We start from the raw sequence: 27,876 nt of genomic DNA on the forward strand, positions 1-27,876 counted from the left end.
AAAACAGAAACGAGAACTGGTGGCAGGGCTCGAGTCTTATACGAAATGCGGGCAGTATGGTCCGCCATGCCTGCTGTGGCGTTCGGTTTCCTAGACAGGCCTGCACAACAACGTGCCCTTGCGGCAGTACGATGTTTCGAGCATATTTTGCAGCACGGGTCTTCGTCTCAACATTCGAACCACGCTTGCCTAGCCCATGTAAGTGGGAGGTCAGGCCCGTTCCCAGGCCTGAAAGGGGGTTTGGGAGCATGACCCATCATCGTCTGAAAGCCCTGATGCTTGTAGTCCGCGGTTAAGGTTGCGCGGCCTGCAGGGGCTTTGCTGGGGACCTCTGAGCTCATGATGGAACGACGTGGTATCCATTTGCGTACAAACATGGGCCTGGCCAGATTCTGCCCTGGGTCTCATGTTCTCTGGGCATGGCCGGGTCTTGTTCAAGCCGAGCGGCAAGCGGCCTGGATCCGCAATGCCAGGCCTCGCAAAGTGACGGGGCGGGCGACAGGTGAGGCTCAAAACCGCATTGTGGAGAAGTCACCCCCAGGGGCTCTGTCTCATCTCTCGGTTGTGTTTCCGACCGCCTGGGGTCGTGTTGTTCACCTGCGCGGCAGACAAGTGGCTGCAAGTTCTGCGCCAACGGAAGATCTCCTCAGGGACATTGACACACTCGCCCCAAATATCTTGACTCGTGAGTGCACATGAAGCGGGAAACTATGTTGCTTTGAAGTTGGTAATGACAGGTAAGATCTGAGGGTGGAACCGCAACATGTGTTTTGTGCTCTACAAATTCCGGCAAACATGCCTTGCACGAAATGTGGACCACGTCGAGCTTAGGCAGTACATTCCACCTGAGGGCGTTTACCGTGGTGTCGGTCGATCTGCAAGGTTGCCATGCTGATGAATGTTTAGCTGACTTGAGACCTGAGCCGAACCTGGACTGTGTCATCTTACTCCCCTTGAGCTGAAGCAATCAGGGGTCCCCTGTTCAGGGCAATGTGGTTCCTCCCACCTCACCCTGGCCAGGGGCTGGCTGCGACTCCAACAGTTTCTAAGCCGTTGCCCAGGATCGCAAGATCCAGCAAACTGCTCGATCTCGACAGCCCGTACGTTTCAAAGGCATGGGATGAATGCAACAACCTCCGCATTCGTGGCGGTAGGTACCTGAACGTCAAGCTTTCTCTCCATAAACGACAAGTGAAATTGCTGTTCAATCATCTGATATACGTAGCGCTGAGCATACGCATGATGGAGACGTCACAATGGATTCACCATTTCCCTTGGCTCGAGTCGGCAGTCAACAATGCCAGAACCCTTCCGGGCATCTCTCCGTCTCATGTGGTTGCGGCCCGCCCAGAAAGCATGCTCATCCAGTAAGGTCTACGTCGATCAACGGGATGAACAGCAGCCGTTCTTGGCAGAGTCAGTGACGTAAGCTATGGTGACCATAAATAGATGCTGTTCGGATGGCGTCGCACAATCATCAACTTCTCAAGAATGCATAATCACGCAAATAATGACCTCTCGATCCTAGAGCTCGGCCTTGTAAGCGTTCGAATTCCCCATGAGCCGTCATCAATGAAGATTCAGAGCAGTCGTCGAATTAATGAAATGTCTTTTGAGGTCCGGTGTTTGACATGGTGTTTTGTACAAGGCGGCATGCCAAATGCCAGCTAATGTTAGATGTCTAGTAGGATTTCCTCTTCCACGGTTCCAGTACTGCTGCTGTTTACTTCTTTTCACCGCTGTCGTTTCGCACCGGAAAGCGGGACGAAATGACAACCCCAGCGGTACGCCACACTCGTCTAGTCATAATTGTACATAGTCGCGCGTCGCATATCGCTTAACCGATGACAAGCTTGTCCTCCTCGGGGAAGTCGTAGGTGGGAATCTCGAGGTTGAGAGGAGCAGGTCCTTTCCTTATACGGCCAGAGATATCGTAGTGAGAGCCGTGGCACGGGCAGAACCAGCCGCCAAAGTCGCCAGCCTCGCCAATGGGGACACAACCAAGATGTGTGCAGACACCTGCAGAACCCCCGTTAGCCCAATGTACTTTCCTCGTCGAATATCCGCCAGCACTATCCTGGCTTATAATTAGGCATATCTGGCGGTGATGGTGGTAACGTACCCAACATAACAAGCCACTCGGGCTTCTGGACACGGTCCTCGTCGGCCTGGGGATCACGGAGGGACGCGACATTGACCTTGTTGGCCTCCTCGATCTCGCCCTCGGTGCGGTGGCGGATGAAGACGGGCTTGCCACGCCACTTGATGATGACGTTCTTGCCCTCGGGGATGGCAGCCAGGTCGACCTCGACCTTGGCCATGGCCAAGACATCAGCGGAGGCAGACATGTTCTTGAGGAACTCTGTAAGAGGCGGCAAGTCAGCGAGACGCCCTTCAAACTTCTTCTGGTCGCATCACGATCCCCCCAAAACCCCAAGCGCTATGGTATCCGGCTGGGAGGTTTACTACATGGCCATCCCGCAAGCCCGGGGTCGAGCTGATGTTGATGGAAACCAGAGCAGCCTCGAGCTACGCAGCTATATCCCGTTCGGCACCCGCTTCCATCCGACAGACCGAAATCTTCCAAGTGGCCAATCCAATGTCGAATCCCTGCTCTCCCCCACGCCGTCACGTACCTTGGACGGTCGACTTGGCACCGGCAGCGGTGATGGCACCAAGAGTGCCGACCATGAAGTACTGGAAGACCTTGTTGGTGCTGGCCGAGTCGGCGCTGATGTAGTTTCCGAAGTCGGGGATGTTGTTGGCCTTCTGGGAGCCCTTGAACGGGCTCGAGTAGGACGAGGCCGGGGCATCGCGGAGCTGGGTGGTGGTGCTGATGGCGCGGACGTTGCGGGTGCACTGTCTCGAGACGCCGCGCGCGAGGGCGCGGGAGGCAATGGAGAGGGGCGCCATCGTGTGAATCGTCGCAATGTGGCAGCGCGGCGGCGGAGGAGGTGACGAGCGGCGTTGGCGGAGGTGCTGGTGGCAGGTGTGAGGTCACGACGACGCTGTGTGAGGTCTTTTTCCTGGCCCTGGGCTGGTTGCTCGCAAACGCAGAGGAATGATTCGGCAATGGTCTGAGCCAAGCCACTTTGGGTTGCTGGCCTCAGGCTGCTAGAAATCCGGCGGGCCCAGCTGTCCGGCCCAATGGCTGTACTCGAATTTCAATTCGAGCCGGGTCCGCCCGGCATAAGTCACGTGGTTAAAATGCCCTGCTGACTCAGCATGTCAAGTTTAGCATCATGAGAACTTCCATCTCATCAACTCCAAAGGCAACGTGAATGGTGATGCGATTCTTATCTGTAGGTTTTTCTTGCGGAAATTAATTCGCGTGCGAATCACATATCGCCATTTTTTCGTTTCTTGGTTCGCACCTCTGAATAGACATCCGTGCACAACCATCTTAACACAAATTTCATGGCAAATTTTGAAAATCTCAAGCAACAATGTTTTTTTCTTGTAAATTCTTATCTTGGCTATGCACATTTGTGCAAGGTCTCAATGTAATTGCTTGAGGTCTTCGACCATAGTCCGCATATCCTCCACAGAAGGACCAAGTCCGGCACAAGCCTGCTCCTGCAGCTCATCCGGCAGATCCAAGAACCTCTCGAGCAAGTCTCCATCCACGAAGCGGAAAGGTGCTTCGCCTTCGCGCTCGCTATTTCTAAATGAGCGATATGCATCAAAGTGAATACTGCCAACCTCGAAATCTACAACGTGATTACTCGTTATGCTGGCCATGTTGGTTTGGAAACGAAGCAAGAGGTCCTGGTAATTATCCGAGATGGTGCCAAACATGTACACACCGCCCTCGACCTGTTGCAGATGTCATTATCAGTAGATAGACCTGAGTGTTCAATTCCGGAGATCTGCACTTACCGTTCCGAGGAATGCCTTTGGAACCACAATGGCATTTGCACGTGCATCGACCGTGATCTTGCGGATCTTGTTCACCATCTCGCCCAAATTCAGTTCGCCAATGAGTTGTAGTCGGTGCCGATCTTCAACGGTGACTCCTCCCTCATTTTTCTTCAGGACCATGAGGTTTCCTGCACTCTCCGCTTCAAGCCAAGTCTGATCCTCAATATGGCACACCGCAGTCGACCAAGCAGCTTGGTAGTGTCTCGCGACCTCGGTCAGCTTCGCAGGCTTGCCCTCCGCCGCTGGAGTGAATTCAACCAGCACCATAGACTTCATCAAGTCTCCCACGGCTATGGTGTGCCCCTCGACGACCATGTCAACTGGGTAGGTCACGGGTCGGTAGGTCGCCAGCTTGGACAGCTCGGCTGTCGTAGTCGAAGTCTCGTTATATGAATAAACAATCACCGTCTTCGCCAGAGATGCGACGATCTTGTCTTCCATGACGTCGAGTACCCGACATGCGCCCTTGAGGTTCTTCTTGGCAACAATATAAGGTCTCCGCTCACTGTCGATGCCAAGAACCAGCAGGCGGCCACGAATCTCGTCACGCGACGCATTGCTTGTTTGCTCGTCCTCCACGAAACTCGTGCCAACAATGAAGCGCTCCACAAGATGCCCATAGGAATCAGGCAACTCTGCGCGAATGACAGCCTCTATCATCTCCACAGCTGGAGTGATTCCGAGCTTGAACTCCTGGCCCAAGCTCTGAAAGGAGACCTCGTCGACGAGTTTAAAAGAACTGCTCACGACTTCCTCATTGTCCACGATTTCTCGTCTGATGCAGCCAAGTCCGAAAACTCGCTCACTCCTTGAGTACGCTATGCGTCGCACCGTCTCGCCCATGGCCAATGGGGTGACATGCGTCCGACGTTCCGAGTCGATCACAGAGATCTTAAGCTCTTTGTCTGTCGCCACAACCAAGGAATCTGGGAATGCCTCGCTGTCGAATTGACAAACACACGTGGCAGAAGTGTCTTCCACTGCAGAAAATACAATTCTGCCCTCAGCACCATATATCAAGCTTGGATGCTCGCTGATGGAGAAGATGTTGTAAATGCCCTCTTCTCGAGAGAGTGTCTGGAGTCGCGCGTGGCGGGTGCCAAGCACAATGCTCTTACGACCTGAGAGTTGGAAATCTTCGGTTGATACGTTGAAGCTGAAAACAAAACCATCTTCCATAGAAACGAACAAGGTCGGTCCGGCTGATTGAGGAGGGAGGATTTGCGCCAGAACAATATCTCTGGGGACCGACGCGTTATCGTCTTTCCGTCGCAGAGACTCACTCTGCAAAGGTTGTAGAGTTGCGATGTCGACAATGGAAATGCTCCCCGAAGACCAGAAGCCGACCACGCCGATGTTCGGATATTGTTCAGGAAGGTGAATGCAGGCAACTTGGTCCTTCTTGCCCATGTTGCTTGACTCGCCCGGAGTAAGACCTTGAACTCGCAGGGCTTGCAGTAATCCGCCGTCGACGGACAAGAGGATCCGTTCGTTGTTGGCGGATACACTTGTAATGCTACCCTCCGAGGGCTTCCACGTTGCTTCAACCATGCCACCCTCCAGATTAAGGAGGTATGCACCTTGAGAAGTCACCTGCAGCATTAGTCCGCCAGGCAGATTTCGGGCCAAGAGTGTTTCCGCATCAAGCGTCAGACCTTTGAAATCACCGAGCTCCTCAACGTCCCCGTCGGCATCAAATGAAAAGACTCGTGTCTCCGTGAGGAACGAGACCACCAAGGTGTCATCCTTCCCGGAACCGTGGGACTTGAGTGCATAGACTCCACGAATGTTCTCCATCTCGCCGAGGATGCCTATATCCTCTAGTCCAACGCCACTGCGGACACTTCGCAGACTTCCATCTTTGTGCGCACCGCTGCCTGTAACTATCCTTGCTTGTCCTGAAGAGTACTCATTGGTGGTCTGGCCGTCGCCCTCCCTGTTGCCGAGGTCCATTATGCTCAGGTCGAGAATAGGTGCGATGTTTGCAAGTGTCTGGGTCAGTTGTAGCGACTTCGCCTCGATGTCAACCAGGAAGACTTGGGAATCTCCATAATGAGAGCCGACGAAGAGAAGATTGTTCCCGAGAGTGACCAGTGTACTGGCGCGGGATGTCACGCCAAGCTTGGCCATTTCTATACCCGTCACTACAGCACCGTCGAGAAGTATTTCCAAAAGCCAAAGATTGCCGTAGTCGTCGCCAACGAAATAGTGAGAAACGTCGTACTCGGCCCACGCGACGAATATAGAGGACTCCTTTAGAGGGAATTGGATCTTCTTCTTCGCAGCATGGTCGTAGTAGACTAGACGAGTCTCGCACACCACAATGAACCCGCCGAGTTGCGCCTGGGCATGCAGCGGGTTCCGCGTGCCATATCGTTTCTGATCTTCTTCGCCCTTGCCGACGGGAATCAGAATGGCGGCTCCGGGGTCTGCGACCTCAAAGAAGTCCTCTCTATCACGCTGCTCGAACCGGGACGCCTCGGTGTTCTTGTCGTCCTTGAAGAGCTTATAGATGACAATATGGGCGTCTGGAATGTCGGTACGCGTCTGGTAGAGAAAAGCGATCTGGGGATGGCCGGTCTCTGAGTGCAAAAACGTCGCTGAGCGAATGAAGAGCTCTGAGATGCGTGCCGTCTCCCTCCAGTCCAGTTCAAGGCGCTTGGTTCTGGTCTTGTACAGCCTGAGCACGTTGAGCACGCCCTCCCATAGCAGCATCACCATGAACTGTCCTGTGGGGTCAACTATGCACTTGTCCTGGCTCTGGGCATCACGCATGTGCTTCTCTTCCTTATCGAAAAACGACTGTATCGTGGTGAGCCGGGATAGCGCCGAGTCCCAGCCGACAGTGAAGTAGTGGAACCGGTCGGTGCCGACGAGGAGCAAGTTCGTCTCCTCGTCGCGCGGGTTGAGTTTCTGTATGAAGCATATTGTTCCGTTGACCTGTTTGCTATCCGCAAAGACTATGGTGCCCTCTTCGGTGCTCTTCCAGATCTCGAGACGGTTCGTCTTGCTGCTCAAGTGTCAGTATACGTGCTTTCATGGCAACGGCTACACCTTTGCGGATGACACGTGCGATCTGGAGACGGTAGAAACGTACGCTATCACAAGGCACTCATCCTCATCGGGGTACAGCTTGATGCGGAGAGCATAACGCACGCTGTTGGGGCGATGAATGGGAGCTATGTATGCCATGTTTCAAGAACGGGGCATGGCTCGGCCAAGACCCTCGGTAGTCATGGAGAAGGCGGCTCGGGTGTGTATGTGTGATGAGAGTCGTCCTGCACAGGAAGTGAGACGCAATAGAGCCGCCGCGAAAGAGAGCACCAGACGCCGAGCCTCGGCGCTGAACGAATGTGATTGGAGGTTGCTTTGGAAGCAATTGGGTGATGATGATGCGCTGAGCGGCGATAAGCACGACCGCTGTGGGATATCGCCGGTGCTGCACCTTGATGAGCTCAACGACGAGTGGAGGGGCAAACAGCTCTCCCCGGCCCGGCTTCTGAAGCGCCCCACTCAAGCTCCCTAGAGGCACGCCGAGACTTCTCAGGGCGGGCGGGAGCTACAGTGGATCCCAGCTGCTTGTGCCCCTGCGAGCTTTGGGACTCTTCCACCTTCAAGCACCTCACCGCAACACGAGTAAGTCGACTTTGGGTCACGCTTCAATTTTCAGATTTCTACGGACCTTCAGGCTCATGCTGGTACCCACGTTGCTATCTGCTGGCCCGGCGTCATTGTCCACACACGACCCTTATCCTTCTCCTTCCCCCTTGATATTGTTGAGCTGTACTCGCCACAGAGCCTGTCCGGTGCAAACAAACAGTTCATTGTCCCGTCCAAAACATATACCGGAGCATCCACCTGTTCACAGCACGTTGGTCAGTCCCGTGATGAAGAGGCACCGCGAGTGATTTCGTACCTGGAACCATGAGTAGCCCAAGAGCCAAGCCGCCGGCGCTCCATACTTCTACGCCGTCGCCACACGCTGCATAGACGTTGCCGACCGAGTCGCAAGCCACGGCCGATGGCACGCCTTTTGCGGCATATGCGAAAACTCGCTTGTTGGCCAAAAAGACCCCGCCAGATCGTTGTACCACATCGTACGCATATATTGTCGCGGCTCTGTATGTGAAAGAGACCAGATATCCCGTTAGTACATATTCAGAATGCATTTGGCGGCGACATCGGATCACGTACAATGCCTGGTCAAATGTCCCATCCATTCCTTGCGACTCCACGTCCGTGATGTACATTGTCTGCCCATCTGGGCTCAGCACAAGCGCAGAGGGGCGACCTAGCCCGTCGGCCACAACACGGAGGTCGCCTGTAGCAGTGTCATACCGGTACACCTGACTCCGCAGCTCGGGCTTGGGTCGGATTCCGTGCAGATGGCCACGGTCAGAGTCCGTAAACCACAAACCGGAGCCCTTGTCGCACGTGATACCCTGTAGCGAGTTGAACGGCCTGCCGGCGAAATTTGTGACCACAGCCACGGGCTGTCTGCCCAGGGGCATATAATAGACTCCGCCGGTCCCGGGCGTCAGATTCCCCTGCGAGCAGAACAGGATGCCGTCAGTCTGCGCGCAGGCGCCGGCAGGCATGGGCATATTCGCAGGCGGCCGCAGCTTGGCCCACTCCGCCGAGAGGACGTGTGGTCTCGCCTCGGCGTCTGGATGACGATCTCCCTCGGCTTCGACGCCGCGCACCTTGACTGAGATTCTGGACATCACGATCGAGGGCAACAGCGACGAGTTGGCTGTGGGCAGCAGGTCGGACATCGTGTAGATCTCATCTCGCTCGTGCACGTAAACACAACCGCCGTGGAAGAAACGGATGCGCGACGTATCTGCGGTTGAGAAGAGGAGGGACTGTGTAGGCTTCTCGCCGATGATTCTGGAGAAAGCGGGTTGGTACTGCCGCAGGCCGAGGTGTCCTGCGGGAAAAGCTCTGGAGTCATGGGGTCTGTGTTGTGAGATGCAGTGTTCTTAAAAGTGCCAGATTGCGACAGCTTACGTTGGGTTTGCGGCGGGCGCGGATCTCGCAGAATTATTTGATACCTTCACAGCCGATCAGCTTGGTTGAACTGTAGTTCTGAAGTTCTGGGATGGCCAGAGACCTCGACTTGCAGCAAGTCTGCCCGGATTTTTGAATTCGTCACCGTGGCCATTGTTCCAGAAATCCGAGACGCCCCTATGCCGTTGCCCACTTGCCTAATCGGAATCTATTAAAGCGACCAGAGAATCCTTGAGCATGCGTGGTTGAGCCGTGGGAAATTCTTAATGTCTTGCTGCTTTCGAGTGAGCAGAATGCAGGAGCGGCGTTGTTGCGGCTTCGACCCCTGATAGTCAGAAAGGTATGGGGATCCCCATACAATGCGGGCGTGATCCCAGAGGCCGATAACGCAGGTGCACAGCCACTGAGAGACTAATACCGTGATTGCCCGGGAGCAATCGCGTTCTCAACGTGTTGTTCCCAAGTCAAACATCACATGAAATACCACATGAAATATGCACATATATGCACCTTGGACTTTGAACTTGGTGATTATTTCACGACATTGAGAAAAGAGGCAGTTGTTGGCATATCTTTCTGGGCCGGAAGATAACGAGATAATGATATGATGACGTGCTAGCAAGATTGCACCTTGAATTGAGTCGAGTAACGCCATGTAAACCCCGTGATATCAATACACATAGACAGAACAAGCCGTCCAATTACTGGTTGGTTGGTACGAAAACGATCAGAGCTCCTTCTCCTTGCCGGAGGGTCTCTGGTGCAGCGCTGCTTCTCTGCCTGTCGTCGGTGCATCGCCGACGTATTCGCGACCACCGTACATGGCAAAAGCTTTGTGGAACAGCCACTCAACGGCAGTCTCCACGGGCTGGTCGAACATTTTGGGAAGCAGTGGCACCACCGCAAGGCCAAGACCGATTGGTGTCCAGGTCCGCAGTGTCTTGTTCTTGACATCCTTCATCGCCCGACCCGAGTATTTCACAACGCTGTGGATAGTGAAAGCCGGGAGACCCATACTGGCGATGCTTTGGAATACAGCACGCTGAACCATGACAGTCCTCCAGTCCTCCAGTGGGGGCACCTCTGCAGGCTTAACAAGTGCACTGCTGGTCTCGTAGAGACCGGTGGCCTTCTGTGCCTTTTCGGAGAGCACCAGCTGAGGATTGCGGGCCCTCTGATTCTGCCAGTAAGCCTTGTATCCCTCGTAGCTCACATCGCCCAGGATGTAGGCCCATGAGATACCGTAGGCACTGCGGACCAGCCAAGGGTGCGCTACAGGACGGAAGGACTCTCCGATATCACTGGTGTAGGCGACATATCGGTGGGCCGAAAGCATGATCGTGCGCAGGCGGTTGGTGTAAGCAGCATAGCGGACGTTGGACTCGGTACTGTCGGGGACGTAGCCCTCTACAAGCTCGTCGTAGAAGCTCTCTTCGCGATCGGCCTTGTCGACGATGCTCTGCATGCCCTTGGGCAGTCTGCGCCTGGCCGGCAGGGCATTCGGGTCGTAGTCTGTCGCGTCATTCTTGGGGTTGACAGGCGCGGTGGGCGGCGCAGGTGCCGTGCTTGACTTTGAGCTGTCGTCCTTCTTGTCCTTGTCGGACGATCCCTTGCCCCACCAAGGCATCCTTGAGGTGGCAGATGCGAGGGATTTGCCGGAGGTCGTTAGCGAAGTCGGAAGGAGAAGCTTGATGACACTTGGCAGAACCGTGTCTCTTTAACGACGCAAATGTCGAGTCTCGTGGGCACGGATAGCGCGGGACGTTTGGTGAGGTTGACGGCATGAAGGCCTAGCCGCAAGTGACGTAGACAGGCTGCAGCGTCCCGAGGCAGCTTGAGCTTAGGGCGAGTCTCGTCTGCGGCGCGCTCGTGGTGCGGATCCGCGGGCAGTTCCGGGGCGAGATCCGCTAGATGCAACATGCTGTTTTGATGCATGGACCCAACACCATGAGCAGATGTGTTGTTTGAAGGCGTGGTTTGCAGCAGCCCGAAGTGCCGCTTCGAGGTGGGTCCACAGCGAGCCAATCATCGCAGGCTCTTCCCACGCCCGGAACGGCGCCAATCGGGAATTCTCAGTCGGGCCTACGGGCAAGCTTTCAATTGAGCACTATTTCGACCGTGCTGCCACTTTGATACACCCCCTTCACGACAACCACAGCGACCCTCACACGAACCCGACCCAGTCGTTCCAGTCAATACCGCCATCATGGTTCAGATGTACACCATCGCCGGACGCCAAGTCGGCTCCCACTACGTGCGTCGCCCCCCTCCTCGAGCATTGCGCGCTGCCAGCGTTCCACCATCAGACATCGAAGCCATCCGACACGGCCACTGCGGCGCGCGCTCTCGGACTCGAAGTACCTACAGACTAGACAGACAAACTGACTCTGCCTCCAACAGCTCGCTATGGGTGTCCTTGCCGCCCTTTTCGGTGGCTCGTATGCTGCCTTCAGCGGCCCTTCCAAGAAGCCCCTCGCCCAGCAGACTCCCCCGATCAACGCCTCCAGCTCGGACGAGTCCGACTTCATCCAGTACGCGATGCCGAATTCTTCCGAGGTGGTGGGCACCATGCTAACCCAAATTCTACCACAGGAAATTCCTGAAGCAGGCCGATGAGGACGAGAAGAAGAAGCACTAAATATGTGGCATATTGGAGAAAATGGCGCTGCTGTAATGTGTCCAGACGGCGAGCGAAAACTGTACCATTAGAAAGCTGTCGAGCTCTAACGACTGCCTGCGTTTCCGATTTCGACGTTCAGCATATATACAATCAAGACGCGATATCGTGACCGCATATTCAGTTCAAAGGCCACTTAGAGATCCGAAGCTTGACAACTTGGGTCGGCTTGCTGTGATTGTCGACGGTGCTATGAGGTGGTCATACACTAAATCGCCTAACTAGGACTCGGTCTGTTTGATCTGACATCATGACGAAGTGTGGCAGGCGGCTCATCAGGATGGTTCAGGCCATTAAGCTGACGCACAATTGATGCCCGCAAGCCGTGTACAGGCCCCCTGGGCGTCAAGGCCAGAATGCCTGCATATCGCGATGTAAAGCAACTCAGAGAATCACGATTGTGCTCGGTTCAACACCCTGGAAGAACTCATCCCACTCTGGCGCTTCTGGTTGGTAAGATCGATGATCTGTCACAAGTCCCACTCGCCTGTACTCATGTTGATCGCTCAAAGGCAAAAGGACGAGCACATACCAACCCTCAGATGAGGTCTCTTCGTTGAAGCCACGAAATCCTGCAAGGACAAGTTGATCCTTGAACTCAGAATGAAAGTCGTCCGCGGTGTCAAAGCTGATGGAGGGACTGTCTATCTCTTCCGTCCAACTGCTAGAATCCGTCAAGGATTCTTCCTCACCCGCAACTTGGTTTACGCTGGCCATTGTTAGTCCTGACCCAACAGAATGGAACTTTCTTGAGATAGCAAGCAGCTTACCTGGGCAATACATCTGTCTCTGGAGTACGAAAACTAGGCGTCGGCCTGACTGTCCACTTATTGCGGACGTAGCTGATCGACAAAGGCAATGCCAATGGTGCTCTCAACTTGATATATCCACCATTGACCTGGCCAAATGGGTTTTCTCCAACTGGTGGACAATGGGATTCAACGATGATCCCTTCGGCATAGAGATTGACTTTATGAAACATGTAGAGCACGCCACAATTGATCGATGGCCACGACCACGACGGCGCAATGGCTTGCGGGCTTCTTTCAGGTATCTTGCCGTGGAGATGCCCATCCAAGTCGGCTCTCTCCCAGAGCAGAGAGCTAGGCAGGTGGTTCTCCCAAGTCCCAGCAAGATACTTGCCTAGACGAGGCTGCTGGAATGCCGCTGCGATCCCTGCAAACGCAGGGAGACGATCCTTGGAGAACGAGATGTCCAACCCGGAGTAATCGCCCACCAGCTTTGTCCACTGCTGGTGAGTTTCAAACAATGTGCTGGACTCTTTCAGAGCGGGAGCTTGGTGCAAACATTTACTGACCGTATCTTGAGCGTCCAGGGGACATTCATCGCCCAGACACTCACAGTAGTACGCCCGGCTGCACCGGATCCTGATCTCTTCATCGAGCAGGTACAACACTCTCCTGGCGAGCGTCGCCTCTTGAAAACACCACGCCCGCGTCTCAAGGTAGCTGTGGTCTTCCAGCTTGTTGTCATGACCCCAGCCGATGTGTGCGATGGGATGGCGGGCAATGATTGGCCATCTGCAAGTTTCTCCTGGTTGACCAACGAGCGGTATATCGACCGTGTCTACTTCGATAGGGTCAGGCCGCCTTAGCTTGATTCCAACGTGTGGATTTGGCGAGTTGCTTGGCGCCAAAACCACGAAACTATTTGCAAAGATGTGCTGCATTTTGCTCGACTCGACTTCCCAGTCCCGCTTACTATCTTGTATGATACACAGGCTGTCGATCCATAGATATCGGATATCGAGGTTGCAAGTAACCGTGATGACGTCCTGGAACAACGATGGGAGAGAACCCAGCGCAATCCCTTGTTTGTGTTGATTGATATTCTCTTTGGTCGTTTTCAGGAACTGTGCTCCGCCCCAGCAATAACTCAGTGCCGCATACCGAGAGGTACTCGCTAAGTCTGCAGCATCAACAAGGACTGGACAGGTCTGATTTTGCAAGTCGAGGACTCGGCGAGGAAGTGTCGGGCAGGGATCGCCTTGGCATTCCTCATGTGCTCCCGCACAGGTCTCGAGGCGCTCCAAAATTGACTGCCAAAGTTCTCCCTTGCTGAGATCGTGCTCAACCTGCGGAGCGCTAGCTGCAAAGCCACCCTCTAAGAAGGCCGTAGATTGTCAGTAAATATGCGTTATGGGGCTTAGTGGTTTCTGTCTAAGCGTATTACCCATCTCGGAATGTAGCTCGACGGCCATCTTTATAACAACTTTCTCACCGAGGCCATCATCTCTCCATTCGTCCCACTTCGCATGCGTGAGCACAATGCCCTCACCGTCAAAATCTGAAAACTGAGGTCGAAATGCATGAATGACGCTGGGCGAGGTTGTCATCCGGGCATATGTGCTCCAGATGATGCGACAGTATACGCAGACCGGAGATGCATACCGGCTCAGAATAGTCTGCAACGTGTCTGTATCTGGCTTGATCTTCAGTGGGATCATGTACATGGAGGGGCATAGTTGGCAGATTTCGAATTGGTCCAAATCGTGCGACGGCTTGAAATGGTTCTTTACGATCTCCAGATCCCACTGTAGTTGATGTTCCATCTTGAACGAACGGACTGGTACGACAGGCTCGATTTAGTCTGGTAATGGCTTATATGTCAAGAGGGCAGTCTTTGATCTTTACGAATGGTCCATGTATCGAGACGAAAGAAAACAAAGATGTCTCATGTCCCATACCTCACCAAGCAGTGGAAGACTGGGCTGCCCGCCAGGGGTTTCTTCATCGATTGACAGCCACATGGAGCCTACCGTGCCGAGTCTGCCTACCTGCAGCTTGACCCTGGCGGTTACACCAGACCGGGCCGAACGGCGCCAACACAGCCAATCACTCCTAAGGAGCATCCACTTCGGAGATCACGACACATATTGACGACCAACAGGTTGCGAACTGGTGTGGTAAGGCTTTCTCCTGATCTCCAGTGTTTTAGAGGCACATGTGTCGTGTTGTGTTGAACACCGCTTTGCGCTCTCTAACCCCTCATGGACATTGCAATCATGGATGGTTCTTCAACAACCAGCCCCATATATGATACCAGTTGGTATCTTAGTGATGCGGATTCGGTCACGAAATGGCCTTGATACTACTTGGAGAGTATTGGAATGCGTCTTTGATTTTCCTGTATGCCATGGCAGTGACAGCCTTCTATGCTTGAAGCAGGACGGACAAAATGCTCAACGCCACCGCTATATATACGCTCAGAACGATTACTCAAACAATAAAAATGCCCTGCCTATAATTCGATGAGATTTGGCGGCGGACCAATACCACGTAACAATACAACCGTGTTTCCTGTCTGCAATTGCTGACTGAGTTTCTCGTTGAACTCCAGCATGTTTCCAGACTCCACGTGGAAGACTCTGAGGCGGTTCTTCTCGTCTGCAGTTCGATTGTTGGTGTTTTCAACTTGCAGGCTTCTTGCAGCCTCGTCAAGCATGCGACCGACTACCCAGTCTCGCGAGTAGAAGAACATGCCTTTTGGAATCTTGGCGACCGTTGTCTCCGCCTCTGCCTCAACGTATAGGTATATCCGCTTTTCCGGCGCAACTCTCTTGTCTCCCTGGGCATCTCTCTTGAGCACTCTCATCGCTTCGTTCGCCGCTTGTTGAGCAGCACGGTCCTTGCCAAACAGGCCCTTGCTGGTCTGCTCCTTCTTTTTGGCGCTGTAAAGAGCCTTTAGTTTTGAGAATGTGCTTGCCGTCTGCTCGCGCACGGCATTTAGATCCCTCCCCGGCCGTGCGCCTATGGGGACCTTGTTCTTGCAATCGTGGTCCTCTTGTAGCCGGTGCTTGAGGCAGTAGTCGCGATTACACCGGTCGCAGTGCACCCCCGTAGACTGCGGGGTGCCGATGACGGTCTTGCAGCTGTCATCGCTGCAGGGCTTCACAGAGACGGTGTCGCGCATGAGCTTGCCGGCGCCGGCGGAGGGGCGGGCGAGCTGGGCCTGGCGCTTGCGCTCCGCCCAGGCGCCGCGGTTCTCGCACTTGTGGGCATCCTCGGTGCGGTGGTCGAGGCAGAAGGTCTTCTTGCAGGACTGGCAGTGGAAGGGGAGGAAGTCGAGCTGGTTGCAGTAGTCGAGCTGGCAGTGCTTGCCGATGAGGGTGGCGTCTTCGGTGCGGTCCATCTCGACGTAGCTCGTGTCCGAGGCCATGGGGTCCGGGTGGTTCTTTGGGGTCGCCATGGCTGCTATGAAGCCGCGGTCCGTATATAAAGGTGCGGTGCGGTGTGGTATGGTTTGTAATTCAGACTCGGCGGCACAAGGCAGCGGATGACTTCGTCAGCCAGGGCACACGAGAGACGATGGGTGGCGGGCCAGCGGGAGCGGCGAAGCTGGGTGAGGCTGCCGGAGAAGGCTCTCGAATAGCCAGGCGACGTCGGCGGCCATGACAGCTCCCGGACCGCAGCGGGTGCGCAGTTGAGTTAGGGGGCGCTTGGCCTGGCCCGGTGGAGTGCGCAAGCGGGAGGTTGCCTCCTGCCTCCTGGGGATGCCGACTTAGCCATCTGGGCAGCCCGGCAGGCGCTGACACATCCGCCGCCTGCGCCGCTGGACAGGCCAGAATTAGAGCAGTGCTAGCCCGCAAGCGGCATGGGATGGTCACAGCGACGTCCAGGCACCTGGCCACCCCGCCACAGCGAGCTGGGTCACATGCTCTGGCGTCACCCCCAGCGCTGCACCAGCGCGCGGCCTCGCGTCTTCGCTGGCGTCGGCGAGTCTGGATCATTGCGTCATTGAAGCCTGCCGACTAGCACCGTTTTTCCTTTTTTCCGCTCTTCACGTCTGCGTAGAGTGTACACTCGCAAGGCTGATCATGTGACGGGTTCGTACCGAAGCAACCACCCATCTGTGCATACCTGCGAACATGTAGCGACGCTCGCGCAGCACAATAATGCCACCAGATGTGCCCCGGAAGCGGGTGCGCACACCCTCGCCCGCACCCAAGGCGAGCGATAAATCCAAGACGTCAGCTCGCAAGACGACCGTCTTTGAAGACCTCGAGGCTTCCGCAAAGACCAGATCAGCAGAGAAGACCCTGTTTGCGGTCCAGCGCATGCAAGACGACGACAGCGACAGCAGCTCTCTCTCGTCTCTATCTGATGTCGACTTCGAAGATGTTCCCGCTCCAAAACGCCAGAAGGTCGCTGCCAAATCCCAGCAAGGCTCTCGTTCTGCGGTCGCGAACGCGAATGACGTGAGCGAAGAAGACGACGAGGAGGACGAAGACATCGAGTTTGAAGACGTGCCAGACCATGTGGAAGCCTCGGAAAAGCTCGGCACTGGGGAGATCGAGATCGAGCTGTACTCCGGGCCGCGAATACCGTTGGCCAGTGAGATTGGCAAGAAAGGTCTCACCAAGAAGGAGAAGGCTATGCGACAGAGGACGCATAACATGCACGTGCAGCTGCTCATGTGGCACAATGCGATCCGTAACTCCTGGCTCTGCGACCAAGAGGTACAGGCCATCCTCATCTCACAGCTCCCACCCCGACTCTGGGACGAGCTGGATCGCTGGCGACGTGCGAGTGGGTTGGAAGTGCCTGAAGAAGCGCCTAAGAAGCCAAGCCCGAAAGGCAAAAGCCAAGGTCGTGCGGGTGCAAAGTCCAAGGCGCAGAGGAGGGACTGGAGTGAAGCAGCAGATCGGCTTGAAAGAGGGAAGCCAGACCTTAGCCATGGCGACCCTATCCATAGGCTCCTCACTGCGCTGCGGACGTGGTGGAAGCAGAAGTTCACCATCACGGCCCCTGGCCTGCGGAAATGGGGGTACATGAACATGAGAAGGGCAGCAAAGCTCGCGGCCAGCCTTGGTCAGCCAGAACACGACCCCGAAACTCAAGGAGAACGCGTGCGTGATCTTGACGACTTTCGAAAGTTGGCACAAGGCTGTCATGGGAGTCGCGATGTTGGCTCACAGCTGTTTACTGCATTACTGCGAGGACTGGGACTGGAAGCTCGCCTGGTCGCCAACCTTCAGCCACTTGGCTTTGGCTGGTCCAAGTCTGAAGAGGCCGATGACGAGGATTCCAAGACTGATGTCAAGGCTAACGGGTCTGTCGACAAAGCTCCGCCAGCGAAATTGACGAAGAAAGCGAAACCAATCAAGCCTGCGAGCCGCCGAGTCAAGAAGAAAGGTGATGATGTGCTGGCAATGGATCTCGACGAATCTGATGAGTATGTCGAGCCGCTGTCCGATGCGAGTGACGACGATTCAATTGTCGATGTCACTGACGACTTCCGGCCTAAACCACCAAAACCAAAGCCGTACGATAAGGATCTCGAGTTTCCCATGTACTGGACGGAAGTTTTATCGCCAGTCACTCACAAGTACGTTCCGGTGGATCCTATTGTCAAAACCTTGGTCGGCAGCAGTCGCGAGCTCATCGAGTCCTTGGAGCCACGCGGAGGAAAGGCCGAGAAGTCGAAGCAGGGGATGTCGTACTGCATAGCGCACTCGTCTGATGGCACGGCAAAGGACGTGACTGTCCGTTATCTCAAGGGACAGATATTTCCCGGCAAGACGAAGGGCATGAGAATGCAGAGGGAGAAGGTTCCCGTGTACAACAAGCATGGCAAACTCAAGCGATACGAGTATCACGACTATTTCAAGGCGATCATGCGCGGTTATTCTCGCGGTGGCATTAGAACTCCATTTACGGAAACCGACTACGCAGAGGATAGCACTGATCTGAAACCTGCTATTCCTGAAAAGAAAGAGGTGAAAGAGGGGGAAGAGACTCTGCAGTACTACAAGAGCTCTGCAGAGTTCGTGCTGGAAAGGCACCTGAAGCGCGAGGAGGCTCTGCTCCCAGGGACGACGCCCGTGAAGATGTTTCGCAACAAGGGCAAAGGTGGAAAATTGGAAGCAGAGGAAGCAGTCTATCTTCGCAAGGACATTGTCCCTGTCAAGAGCGCGGAGACATGGCACAAGCAGGGACGCGCGCCCATGCCTGGTGCGGAGCCACTCAAGCATGCGCCCTATCGTGTTGCGACAACAAACCGACGGCGAGAGCTTGCCGAAGCCGAAGCGGCAGCTGGACACAAGATATTGCAACCTTTGTACGGCTACGATCAGACGGATTGGATCATTCCAGACCCCATCAAGGACGGCGTTATCCCAAAGAATGACTACGGTAATATTGACATGTTTGCAGAGCACATGTGTCCAGAAGGTATGTCATGCATGTTATGGATTTCACCGGTAGTTCTTCGACTGACAATGAGCATCAAGGTGCCGTCCATATCCCTTACCGAGGTGTCGTTCGCGTATGCAAACGCATGGGGATCGACTACGCGGAAGCTGTTGTCGGCTTCGAGTTCGGCAACCGCATGGCCGTGCCCGTCATCCAGGGAGTAGTTGTCGCAGAGGAGCATCATGACCAAGTGCTTGAAGAGCTGGAGAAGGATGAAGCCGAGCGGGCGCGCAAGGAGGACGAGAAGAAGCGCAAGCTCGTGCTCACGACATGGCGGAAGTTCTTGATGGGCCTCCGTGTCGCAGACCGTATCCGCGAAGATTATGCGCATCTGGAAGAACAAGATGGCGCAGAAAGCCATGCTCACCACAATAAGGACTGGCATGCGCAGATGGAGGAGGCAGAAGACGAGATGCGTTTCAGAGACGAGAACACGGCGGGAGGGTTCTTGCCTGAAGGCTTCAACGTCGAAGAGCCTGCAAAACCACCTCCGCCGCCGCCGAAACCTCCCACGAGGAGCGGTTACTTCGCCAGCAGTCAAGGAGATGAGGAAGACGAGGTGGATCCCTTTGAAATTGATCATGGCGTAGATATTGAGGCTTCACAGGCTGGCGGATTTGTGCCGTTTGATGGCGGTGATGGCCAAGTCGAAGAAGATGGTGGTGGAGGCGGGTTCATACCTGAAGAAGCACAAGACGGTCTACAAGATTCGCAAGAATCGGAAGCCAAGCAAGAAGCGATAGCGGTACGACCTGCAAGGACTACAAAGGCCTTGAAGAAAGCAGTGCCCAAGGCGAAAGCTAAGCCGAAGCAGAAGCAGACACCGCGGCGTCGAAGCAGGAGGACAAAGGTCGAAGACTCTGAGGAGGAAGATGACAGCGAGGAGGGGGATGATGATGATGACGAGTTCATGCTCGACGATAGCGAGTGAAAGTAGCAAGACCCAGCGCCTTGGTAGCCGGCTGCACCTGCTACATCTACGCCGAAAGAATTGTGGCATATAGAGCAAAGCCATGCAACTTATAATGTACATCTCATCCGGATTGTCAAGAAGCCATCTATTAAGTCACTCATTGAGCAGACCTGGCATAGTGTTCGCATCTGCACTTTGGCTGGGGAATATGCATCGGTGATTGTGCAATGCGGGGGAAAACACGCAAACGTGCGAGGACATGATGTCATGCCCACGAAACGACTTGAAACCAACATCCGAGTACATCTCATTACAGCACTGGCACCATCTCCCACTTCGACAATTGCTTCAATACTGAACTCGAAATAAGTGACCGGTCGCAAATAACCATGAAGTTCAACTGTGTCGCATCAGCGACCCTGTGGCTTGCCGCTTGGGCAGTAGCTGGTCCCGCCCAGCAGCATGATGAGACACTAAGCCGGCCGAAACCGCTGAAGCATATTCCGACATTTGGACTGGGGACGTGGCTTTCAGAGAAAAGCAAAGTAAGATGCCCTAGAAAGTCTGAGGGGCAAGTTTGAGGATTGTTGCTGTTGTCGTGCACGAAAGCTGATGTCAAGCTGGCAAAATAGGTTTCGGATGCGGTTGAATATGCCCTGACGCATGGCTACAACCACATTGACGCGGCGCTCATCTATGGTGGGTTCAAACCCCTTTCAATAACTGATAGAAACAGTTTACGACCACGAAGCTGAAAGACGATGAGAATAAAGGCAACGAAAGAGAAGTCGGCAAAGGCATCACCAGGTCCAAGGTCCACCGCTCAGACATCTGGGTCACCAGCAAGCTCTGGAATGCGGACCACCGCCCTGACAGAGTCCACGAGGCGATCGGCAAGACCATCTCGGACCTCGGCGTGAGGTACCTGGACTTGTACCTGATGCACTGGCCCGTCGCCTTTGTCCCGGGCGGCAGCGGGACAGAGCTTGACAACAAGACGAGCATCCTGACGACCTGGCGGGCCATGGAGGACGCCGTGCGGGCGGGCCTGACTCGCCACATTGGCATCTCGAACTTTGCGCGTGCAGACGTCGAGGCGCTGCTCAAGGAGGCAAAGATCAAGCCGTACGCGCACGAGTTTGAGACGCACCCGTATCTCCAGCAGCAGCACTTTGTCGATTTCCACTCGGACAATGGGATCAAAGTCATCGCGTACTCGCCGCTCGCGAACACAAACCCTACGTACGACGGAAATAAACCGGTTGCTCCAATCTTTGAGGATCCGATCTGGAGAGACATGGCGGAGCGGAAAAATTGCACAGTCGCGCAGGCCGTGCTGGGCTGGGGGCTGCAGAGGGGCACAGTGGTGATCCCCAAGAGTGTGCACAAGGAGTACATCAAGGAGAATCTCAACGCACGAAGGGTTGACTTTACCGAGGAGGAAATGCAGGAGATTGCGGCCGCAGATAAGAAGGTGAGGTTCAACGATCCTGGGAAGGGTTGGGGGGTCAGATTGTTCGCGGATCTGGATGATCCCACGAGATTGGATGGTGATGAGGAAGTAAGCGAGTTGTAGAAAGTCCGCTGGATGGATAGTCATGTATGTGGTGTGAGAGTCACGATATGTAAGATGAGGTGCACAAGGACCCAGAGTTGTAGGTCACCTTGGCAAAGACAAAAGTTCTTGAAGCTATGATTATGAATGAGACAATCCCATAATTTGATGCCAGCTAAATGAGAGGAAACAAAGTATCGAGCCGCAAAATAATGACTCCGCACAAAACCAGAGTAAATCATGTCTCATGCCGCAGGAGCATCAAGTGCGTTGAGCGCCTGAGTGCGCTTCTCCGCCAACAGCCACAGACGATCGCTGGGTACCTTGCCACCGGACTTCAGTGAGAGCAACTGTGCCGACTTGATCAGGTTCTTGATCTCGCGACCGTTCAGGTTAAGCTCTGCCAGCTTGTCCAGAACGTCCTCGGTGACATCAAACTTGTCCCGACCAGCCCTCTCGATAAAGTTGACCCAGACCTGGCGTCTTGCCGGGCTGCCGAGGTCATGGTACGGCAGGAACAAGTCCACACGAGACTGGAAGGCGTGATCGATGCTCGTGATGCGGTTGGTCGTGAGGAACAAGATGCCCTGGTAGTACTCCAGCTTCGTCAGGAAGATGGACACGAGCTCGTTGCGCGCGAGCGACTCGTTGGTCCTCTCTCCCAAGAAAACGTCGGCCTCATCGAGCAGCAGCATGGCGTTCCACATGCGGCACAGCTCGAGGGCACGGGTCAGCGCGGCCTCCACCTCGGCCGGCTTGGTGCCCAAGTCGCCGGCACTCATCGAGTACAGAGGCACGCGAGACCGCTCGGCGACAGCCTCAGCGGTGAAGGTCTTGCCGACACCAGGAGGTCCGAACATGAGGATGATCAGGCCGCGGCCCTTGTCAGGGATGAAGTCGTCAAACTCGCCCTTGGAGAGAGACTTGTTCTCGACGAAAGCCCAGGCGAGCTCCTTCTCGCCACCAGGCAGTACGAGCTTTTCAAACGCCTCGTCGTTCCAGGCCATGTCGCGCAGATCGTCGATGCGCAGCTCGCACCAGTGCTTGGCCTTGAGGTCGAAGCCCTTTACCCAGGGGGTGGTCATGAGCAGCTGCTCTTCGGTCAGGGGCTCGATGTGCTCGATGCGCTCGGCAGGTCCCTTGGCGGCAGGGCTGTCGTCCACGGGCAACGCGTACTGAGCTTCGAACCCGCTGTCCTCCATCTGCGCGTCGTCTTTGTTGGCGTCGCTGCCGTCCTTGCCCTCGTCGTCACCGCTGCCGGACAGCGCGCGAAGCTTGGGCCGCACGAGGTTGGAGCTTCTGTAGTATGCGTAGGCATCGACACATACTTTTCCAGCGACCTGAACCCAGCTGTCAGTAAGCTAAATCAAGACAGAACAAGGAACTGGCTCGCCCAAGTTAGACAAGGTGAAACATACCGGTCTCTGCTCAGGCTTCTCAGTCTCCAGCAAGATCTTGGCTCCATTGGACATCATGTAGTGGTAACCCCGGAGTCTCTCAAACTTGCGGCCTCGCTCGATCATCTCAGCCCGGATGCTGTCCTCCTCGCGAGTGAACGAGAGTGGGAAGACAGGCAGACCGGTTACCCTGCGGAAGCCAGCATACTCCCAGATGGTGACGCTGGTGCTTGCCCAGCCGGTTTCCTGGCCATTCCAGTCGACATACTCGAGGTGAATCACCCACCCTTCCGGGTTGCAGTTGGTGCGCGGCTTCTTCTTGTACTTGACGACCCGGCAGACCGTATCAGCGCCGTAGATCTGTGTCTTGACAACGGAGCTGGGAGGGAAGATCTGCCAAAGATCAGGGAAGGACACTTTGCCTGACCGCTTGGTCTGGGCGAGGGAGACGACGGACGAGGCGATCAGTGGGGCCAGGAAGGCGATGAAAGCGGAAGCCGCACTCTTCAGGGGACCCGGAGTGGCGCAGGCGTGGTATGCTTTGAGCTCCTCCCAGCGATGCACGAGCGGCATCATGGGCGGGTTGAAAGTGTAGTTCTCAACCTCCAGGTCGAGGTCCTGGTACTTGGCAAGGACTTTGTCCAGCACGGTACGCATGTTGGCGTCCTGGACGGTGATGGACTTGGTCACCCAGTGCTTGTTGACGAATTCGTGGCGGTGGATGATGGGCACGTGCTCAGTCTCCTTGGTGAGATGCTCCTCTTCGGCATCGACATTGTCGTGCTCGGCCCATCGTTCCGGGCACGAGTTGTACTCGCACCTGTGACGATACCACTTGCTCACGAGCTTGGACGAGTAGCCAAACTGGGACGCCTCGGTAGCCCCCGTGCTAGTCAGGGCCAGCGGCGTGATCCCTACAACGCCCTTGAGGATCTCGTCCATCTGGGTCTGGGAGCTTCCCTGCACACCCTGGGGCTCACTATCAGAAGCGGCATCGCTGTCACTGTCGTCCTCGTGATAGTCACGCTCTGTAGAGACACACTGTCAGTATGGGCAACCCCATGGAAGGTCCGTGTATATGATGGTATGGTGTGTACTCGTACGCTTGCGGGCAGTCTGCTTCGTCCGTGCCATGTTTCAAGTCTAGAGGGGTTGTATGTTTCGGAAGTGATTGAAGGTCGAGAAGAGGACTATTACACCGATGCTGAGCACAAAGGGAGGGTCAGGGCAGATAATGAGATAGTGAATGAAGACGGAAAGAAACAATGTCCTGGATGAGGTTGGACTTCAACATCTTTATATGCACGACGGCGAGCCGCAGGACCGTGTTACCTCAGGCAGCCAGGTCCTCCTCCTCTGCGGGCCGACACAAGGCAGCATGGGCAGCCTTGATGGAATGTCGTTGGATGTGAATGTGATCAGGAGACTTGATTGGCTGATGCAAAGCACTCCGGAGAATTGCACGGGCGAGGATCCCTTGCTCGGTCGGGGAGCTGGTTACGCCTGAAGTCCCACCGAAATAGGCATTCTTAGGCAGCCAAGGGCTCCACTACTTCAACTTGGCCCAATGAGAATAGTCTATGCTTCCGCCCCACTATAAATCCGAACCACTTACACGGGCAGTTCGACCTCCAACAGCGCCCCTCGAGCCATATCTCTTTGCAATCTTGGCGGTGAGATCATTTAGCTTTTTCGGCGAGCGAATTTAGAGTCATACGTGCGGGGTTGGTCCAGGCAGATCAGTTCAGTCGTGCACCCACATTAGGTTGCACCGTCAGCAGCACTCGACCTCAACGGACGCTTAGGTGACTCACAAGTTCTCTTTTCTTCTGGTCTTCTGTTGATATGCTGGAACATCCGCGATTGGTTGAATATTGTAAAAATTCAATACAATGAGAATGTTTGCTATGAAGTTCGTTATGCCCCGGAGACTTCCATGCGTGTGTTAAGCGATCGAAGCACCTTTGTGTATCACCATCGTCGGCACAATGACGAAATATGGTGTTGGAAATATTGGCCGACGAATTGGCAAGCAATCCTGGTAATAAGAGCATGAGAGTTGGCTTCCACGACATTGTCGTCGACTAATGGAAGGCACTTACCAGAATCTCACTAGAACCCAACCGTGTGTGATTCAATCAACTGGCGGCAGAACTTCACGGCCACGACTTGGGACGCCAGCATCGAGGCTGTGCAGATCGAGGTGTCGTTAATGCCTTCCATATCTTGACCAAAATATTTGGAGTTCAACTTAAGGGTCGAGCAAGGGCACGACATCGTCCAACGACAAATCGTGCAAGTATTCCCAATGATGGCACGTTGGCCAGTGTATAGCAATTATGATGTACAGTATCGGAAGCAGTTCCCTTCAAAGAAAACTTCACCTGAGCTACGCCAATGGATTTTTCGATTGGTATTTGGGGTATTGTCTGTTGTCAAAGACAGACATTGGCAAACGCAATGGCGAGAGCAAACCGTCACGTTCTTCAATCATCGGAGTGGTACAGCTTTGAGTTGCTGATTGTCATGTGCACGAGTCTGGATTGTCCTTCTGACCCATTGTTCTCTCAAAAAGACAAGTGCAGCACAATGCGGCTCTCGGGTGTTGGACAAACTGCACAGTCCAAACCACGTGCATGCAATCAAGTGCTCTTCCAACAACCACGACTTCAACCGCCCAATGTTCCCACCCCTCGTCCACAAACACAACACAACAGCTCCTGTAAGCTCCCTGAACGATTTGGAACACGCACGAACTAACATGACTCAAAGTAACCCCATCCAACGATATTCGAAGTTTGAAGCAGGCCTTTCGACTTCACCTACTTCAAGTCCGGCTGGCTCCGGACGACCTCACTCATCACTCACCATTACCTCGACCCCTCGCCAACCATCATCCGAGCAGCAAGAAGCACTTCAAATCAGAGCAATGGCTGCCCAGCAGATCTCTCCTACACCAAAGACACCAAAGACACCACTCATGCCGTTCGCCTACGCTGAGTGGGACTTTGGCGGCGAGCTCTCGATTCGCAATGTCTTCAACAAGGACAACATTGCGGCAACCCAGGCGAAGTTTGAAAGTGTCCTGGCTTCCCCGATGGCTCCCAAGAAGTGGAAGGACAAGACTCCGGTCACAGCTGCATCCCGTCGAGTCCTCCCCAGTGAACAGTCTGACCTTCAAAAGCTGCATGGGCCTGAGCTATACCGCAAGCTGTTCCGCGGCTGTGGTCTTCATGATGCCGAGATGATGCCCAAGATCCTCAGCCGGCTGTCCAAGATTGCGCCTATGGTGTACCCTACACACACCGCACTTCACAAGAACCTATTGGGCATCCTTCGCGAGATCAAGGTCCGCGGCGATGCTGCGCGATGGGCCGACGATTCCAACCTGCGGGCTGATGCGCTCGAAGTAGAAGCCGTTCTGGCCCATATCATCTATGGTGCAAGTGGCGAGGGCTATCTCAGCATCGCCAAGAGCCTCGTCCAGCTTCTCAAAGAGACTGGGCTCGCCTGGATCCTGCTTTCTACTGAGGCCCAGCGCATCCCGCCGTGCTGGGAAGCCTGGGCACTCAAACGCCGACAGGCAATCCCCGGCCTTCAACAACTCCGTCTCAAAGAGCTCACGCCCAGCCGTGGTGGGAGCGGCTCGTTCAGCGTCGACTCTCCAACACCTGGCCGGCAGGGAGATCACGACGATGACGTCTTTGTTGACCACGATGATTCGCACTCTCATCAGGTAAGCACTGCATCCTCTCAAAGCGCACATTTTCAGACGAGCTAACTCAAGAATCACTCACAGGCTATTGACAACAATGCTCACCAGACTCTCAAATACACCCCGCCCTCTGCATTGAGACCCTTGTTCGGTGATGGCCCGTTCAGCGCCGCTCGCACGGATGCGTTCGACCCTCCCTTTGACAAGGAGCCACGCAGCAGCGCAACCGTCTCCGGTCAAGACACGCCCACCGACGACTCCCACCCGAGATCTCCGCCCTTCAATGGCGAGAACAACATGAACTGTATGGGGGCCGACAGCCTCGAGGACGTCCGTGGGATGCTAGAGACCAACAAAGCTATGATCACCAGCCTCCAGAAGTGTCTGGAGAAGCAGACGCAAGCCCAGTCGGAGCTCTGCGCCAAGCATGTCCAGCAGATCAGCGAGATTCTGGACACCCACACAAGCCGCATTCGTGCGCTGCAGGATACTCACGCCAAGCAGATCCAGGAGATCCAGGCTGCCCACTCCTCCCTGGTGCGCGAAATCCAGGCCGTCCACGGCAGCCAGATCCAGGAGATCCAAGCGACCCATGCCGCCCAGATCCAGGAGACCCAGGCGTCTCAAGCCAGCCAGGTCCAGAAGATGCAGGCCACTATAGAAGCAAACGAGTCTGCCATGCGAGACATGAGAGGCTCCCAGGACACGGCGCTCAAGACGGCCGTGGAGCAGCTCGAGGCCAAGATGCAGAGCAAGTTCGACCAGGCACAGCAGCACTTCCAGTCGCTGTACAACAACATAACCCAGCCAACACAGGTGCACTATTTCACTGCCAGCCCTCCCCAGCAGCAGCAGCAACAGTACGCCACTGGCATGCCCCCCATCCAGCAATACTACAGTAGCATGCCTGCCATGCAGCACTACCCCGTCAACATGGTGCAGCCCCGACCTGCCCCAGTTCAGCCGGTGAACTACGACGAGTGGAAGCAGAAGCAGGCGCAGGAGCAGCAGCAGCAGCAGGTCTCTCTTGGCAAGCGTGCCATCGAGCCAGAGGTGTATGATGTTCCAGACAAGCGTCGGAAGCTGGACAACGTATCCGAGTGCTAGACTACCGCAGAATGGAACAGTTGGGAATTGATTGATGATGCACAGAGAAGGATATGAATTTGAGAGGAAGCGGCTACAAAGAGATGATCGGCTGTCTTTTTTTTCTATCGAGAGAGAGACTCGCGGTTTCCGAAAAGACGGAAACTTGCAAGCGGGCAAAAGTGAATATGGGGGAGCATGAAGCATTTCCAGTAAAATAGTAGATATTATGAGACAGTCAAGAAGTCCAGCCAGAGACCAAGCACAGAGAGGGCTTTAAATAAATATACTTATAGATTCATCGCCAGGACAAGTTGCCTGTCGTTCCCGGGATACACAAGCGAAGCGAGTCCACGAGTTGTATCTTCGAGCATCGCCGTGAACAAGG

General features: G+C 54.9%; 12 protein-coding genes across 12 annotated transcripts; 5 read left to right on the forward strand and 7 right to left on the reverse strand.

Moving 5' to 3' along the window:
- Positions 1-375: 375 nt before the first annotated feature.
- On the forward strand, positions 376-699 carry B0I36DRAFT_347284 (uncharacterized protein; the record flags this gene model as incomplete). Its single annotated transcript, XM_046156553.1, has 1 exon — positions 376-699. One exon carries the CDS (start codon positions 376-378, stop codon positions 697-699), a length of 324 nt encoding a protein of 107 aa, XP_046015618.1.
- Positions 700-1,754: 1,055 nt separating this feature from the next.
- B0I36DRAFT_93714 (cytochrome b-c1 complex subunit Rieske) lies at positions 1,755-3,284 on the reverse strand. The gene is made up of 3 exons (XM_046163615.1): positions 2,637-3,284; positions 2,123-2,362; positions 1,755-2,019 (listed from the first exon to the last, which is right to left on the reverse strand). The coding sequence occupies exons 1-3, from the start codon at positions 2,911-2,913 to the stop codon at positions 1,838-1,840; spliced, it is 699 nt and encodes a 232-aa protein (XP_046015619.1). The 5' UTR covers positions 2,914-3,284; the 3' UTR covers positions 1,755-1,837.
- On the reverse strand, positions 3,056-7,318 carry B0I36DRAFT_318536 (mono-functional DNA-alkylating methyl methanesulfonate N-term-domain-containing protein). Its single transcript, XM_046153304.1, has 3 exons — positions 7,019-7,318; positions 3,880-6,931; positions 3,056-3,816 (listed from the first exon to the last, which is right to left on the reverse strand). Exons 1-3 carry the CDS (start codon positions 7,111-7,113, stop codon positions 3,499-3,501), a joined length of 3,465 nt encoding a protein of 1,154 aa, XP_046015620.1. The 5' UTR covers positions 7,114-7,318; the 3' UTR covers positions 3,056-3,498.
- A 297-nt stretch (positions 7,319-7,615) lies between these two features.
- On the reverse strand, positions 7,616-9,366 carry B0I36DRAFT_93734 (D-lactonohydrolase-like protein-like protein). Its single transcript, XM_046163616.1, has 4 exons — positions 9,035-9,366; positions 8,932-8,975; positions 7,838-8,880; positions 7,616-7,779 (listed from the first exon to the last, which is right to left on the reverse strand). Exons 1-4 carry the CDS (start codon positions 9,083-9,085, stop codon positions 7,670-7,672), a joined length of 1,248 nt encoding a protein of 415 aa, XP_046015621.1. The 5' UTR covers positions 9,086-9,366; the 3' UTR covers positions 7,616-7,669.
- Positions 9,367-9,658: 292 nt separating this feature from the next.
- B0I36DRAFT_347287 (mitochondrial 18 KDa protein-domain-containing protein) lies at positions 9,659-10,558 on the reverse strand (the record flags this gene model as incomplete). The annotated part of the gene is made up of 1 exon (XM_046156554.1): positions 9,659-10,558. The coding sequence occupies one exon, from the start codon at positions 10,556-10,558 to the stop codon at positions 9,659-9,661; it is 900 nt and encodes a 299-aa protein (XP_046015622.1).
- Positions 10,559-11,137: 579 nt separating this feature from the next.
- Positions 11,138-11,569, forward strand: B0I36DRAFT_360881 (uncharacterized protein; the record flags this gene model as incomplete). Its single annotated transcript, XM_046158401.1, has 3 exons — positions 11,138-11,185; positions 11,332-11,462; positions 11,524-11,569. 3 exons carry the CDS (start codon positions 11,138-11,140, stop codon positions 11,567-11,569), a joined length of 225 nt encoding a protein of 74 aa, XP_046015623.1.
- A 423-nt stretch (positions 11,570-11,992) lies between these two features.
- B0I36DRAFT_347288 (heterokaryon incompatibility protein-domain-containing protein) lies at positions 11,993-14,180 on the reverse strand (the record flags this gene model as incomplete). The annotated part of the gene is made up of 3 exons (XM_046156555.1): positions 11,993-12,356; positions 12,379-13,732; positions 13,802-14,180. 3 exons carry the CDS (start codon positions 14,178-14,180, stop codon positions 11,993-11,995), a joined length of 2,097 nt encoding a protein of 698 aa, XP_046015624.1.
- Positions 14,181-14,569: 389 nt separating this feature from the next.
- B0I36DRAFT_318548 (AN1-like zinc finger protein) lies at positions 14,570-16,073 on the reverse strand. Its single transcript, XM_046153305.1, has one exon. It carries the CDS (start codon positions 15,815-15,817, stop codon positions 14,870-14,872), a length of 948 nt encoding a protein of 315 aa, XP_046015625.1. The 5' UTR covers positions 15,818-16,073; the 3' UTR covers positions 14,570-14,869.
- A 450-nt stretch (positions 16,074-16,523) lies between these two features.
- On the forward strand, positions 16,524-19,753 carry B0I36DRAFT_360883 (Rad4 transglutaminase-like domain-containing protein; the record flags this gene model as incomplete). Its single annotated transcript, XM_046158402.1, has 2 exons — positions 16,524-18,801; positions 18,861-19,753. 2 exons carry the CDS (start codon positions 16,524-16,526, stop codon positions 19,751-19,753), a joined length of 3,171 nt encoding a protein of 1,056 aa, XP_046015626.1.
- A 155-nt stretch (positions 19,754-19,908) lies between these two features.
- On the forward strand, positions 19,909-21,444 carry B0I36DRAFT_318551 (aldo/keto reductase). Its single transcript, XM_046153306.1, has 3 exons — positions 19,909-20,280; positions 20,368-20,434; positions 20,509-21,444. The coding sequence occupies exons 1-3, from the start codon at positions 20,125-20,127 to the stop codon at positions 21,309-21,311; spliced, it is 1,026 nt and encodes a 341-aa protein (XP_046015627.1). The 5' UTR covers positions 19,909-20,124; the 3' UTR covers positions 21,312-21,444.
- B0I36DRAFT_382223 (uncharacterized protein) lies at positions 21,445-23,941 on the reverse strand. The gene is made up of 3 exons (XM_046160903.1): positions 23,785-23,941; positions 22,709-23,715; positions 21,445-22,630 (listed from the first exon to the last, which is right to left on the reverse strand). Exons 1-3 carry the CDS (start codon positions 23,819-23,821, stop codon positions 21,536-21,538), a joined length of 2,139 nt encoding a protein of 712 aa, XP_046015628.1. The 5' UTR covers positions 23,822-23,941; the 3' UTR covers positions 21,445-21,535.
- A 1,507-nt stretch (positions 23,942-25,448) lies between these two features.
- B0I36DRAFT_406043 (uncharacterized protein) lies at positions 25,449-27,509 on the forward strand (the record flags this gene model as incomplete). The annotated part of the gene is made up of 2 exons (XM_046161805.1): positions 25,449-26,423; positions 26,487-27,509. The coding sequence occupies 2 exons, from the start codon at positions 25,449-25,451 to the stop codon at positions 27,507-27,509; spliced, it is 1,998 nt and encodes a 665-aa protein (XP_046015629.1).
- Between the last annotated feature and the right edge of the window lie 367 nt (positions 27,510-27,876).

This window comes from Microdochium trichocladiopsis (assembly GCF_020744255.1).
Source record: "Microdochium trichocladiopsis strain MPI-CAGE-CH-0230 chromosome Unknown B0I36scaffold_3, whole genome shotgun sequence".
Classification (NCBI taxonomy): domain Eukaryota; kingdom Fungi; phylum Ascomycota; class Sordariomycetes; order Xylariales; family Microdochiaceae; genus Microdochium; species Microdochium trichocladiopsis.

Coding starts and splice junctions, on each gene's coding strand:
- B0I36DRAFT_93714 (XM_046163615.1), bottom strand. CDS start 2,913: ATGGCGCCCCTCTCCATTGCCTCCCGCGCCCTCGCGCGCGGCGTCTCG. Junction 2,363..2,636: donor TGCCAAGTCGACCGTCCAAG/GTACGTGACGGC, acceptor CGCCTCTTACAG/AGTTCCTCAAGAACATGTCT. Junction 2,020..2,122: donor CGAGTGGCTTGTTATGTTGG/GTACGTTACCAC, acceptor GGGGTTCTGCAG/GTGTCTGCACACATCTTGGT.
- B0I36DRAFT_93734 (XM_046163616.1), bottom strand. CDS start 9,085: ATGGCCACGGTGACGAATTCAAAAATCCGGGCAGACTTGCTGCAAGTC. Junction 8,881..8,931: donor GCGCCCGCCGCAAACCCAAC/GTAAGCTGTCGC, acceptor CTCACAACACAG/ACCCCATGACTCCAGAGCTT. Junction 7,780..7,837: donor TGGGCTACTCATGGTTCCAG/GTACGAAATCAC, acceptor TGCTGTGAACAG/GTGGATGCTCCGGTATATGT.
- B0I36DRAFT_318551 (XM_046153306.1), top strand. CDS start 20,125: ATGAAGTTCAACTGTGTCGCATCAGCGACCCTGTGGCTTGCCGCTTGG. Junction 20,281..20,367: donor GGCTTTCAGAGAAAAGCAAA/GTAAGATGCCCT, acceptor CTGGCAAAATAG/GTTTCGGATGCGGTTGAATA. Junction 20,435..20,508: donor TGACGCGGCGCTCATCTATG/GTGGGTTCAAAC, acceptor ATGAGAATAAAG/GCAACGAAAGAGAAGTCGGC.
- B0I36DRAFT_382223 (XM_046160903.1), bottom strand. CDS start 23,821: ATGGCACGGACGAAGCAGACTGCCCGCAAGCGTACGA. Junction 23,716..23,784: donor GACTGCCCGCAAGCGTACGA/GTACACACCATA, acceptor GTGTCTCTACAG/AGCGTGACTATCACGAGGAC. Junction 22,631..22,708: donor AGAAGCCTGAGCAGAGACCG/GTATGTTTCACC, acceptor AGCTGGGTTCAG/GTCGCTGGAAAAGTATGTGT.
- B0I36DRAFT_318536 (XM_046153304.1), bottom strand. CDS start 7,113: ATGGCATACATAGCTCCCATTCATCGCCCCAACAGCGTGCGTTATGCT. Junction 6,932..7,018: donor GATGAGTGCCTTGTGATAGC/GTACGTTTCTAC, acceptor ACACTTGAGCAG/CAAGACGAACCGTCTCGAGA. Junction 3,817..3,879: donor CAAAGGCATTCCTCGGAACG/GTAAGTGCAGAT, acceptor CATCTGCAACAG/GTCGAGGGCGGTGTGTACAT.
- B0I36DRAFT_318548 (XM_046153305.1), bottom strand. CDS start 15,817: ATGGCGACCCCAAAGAACCACCCGGACCCCATGGCCTCGGACACGAGC.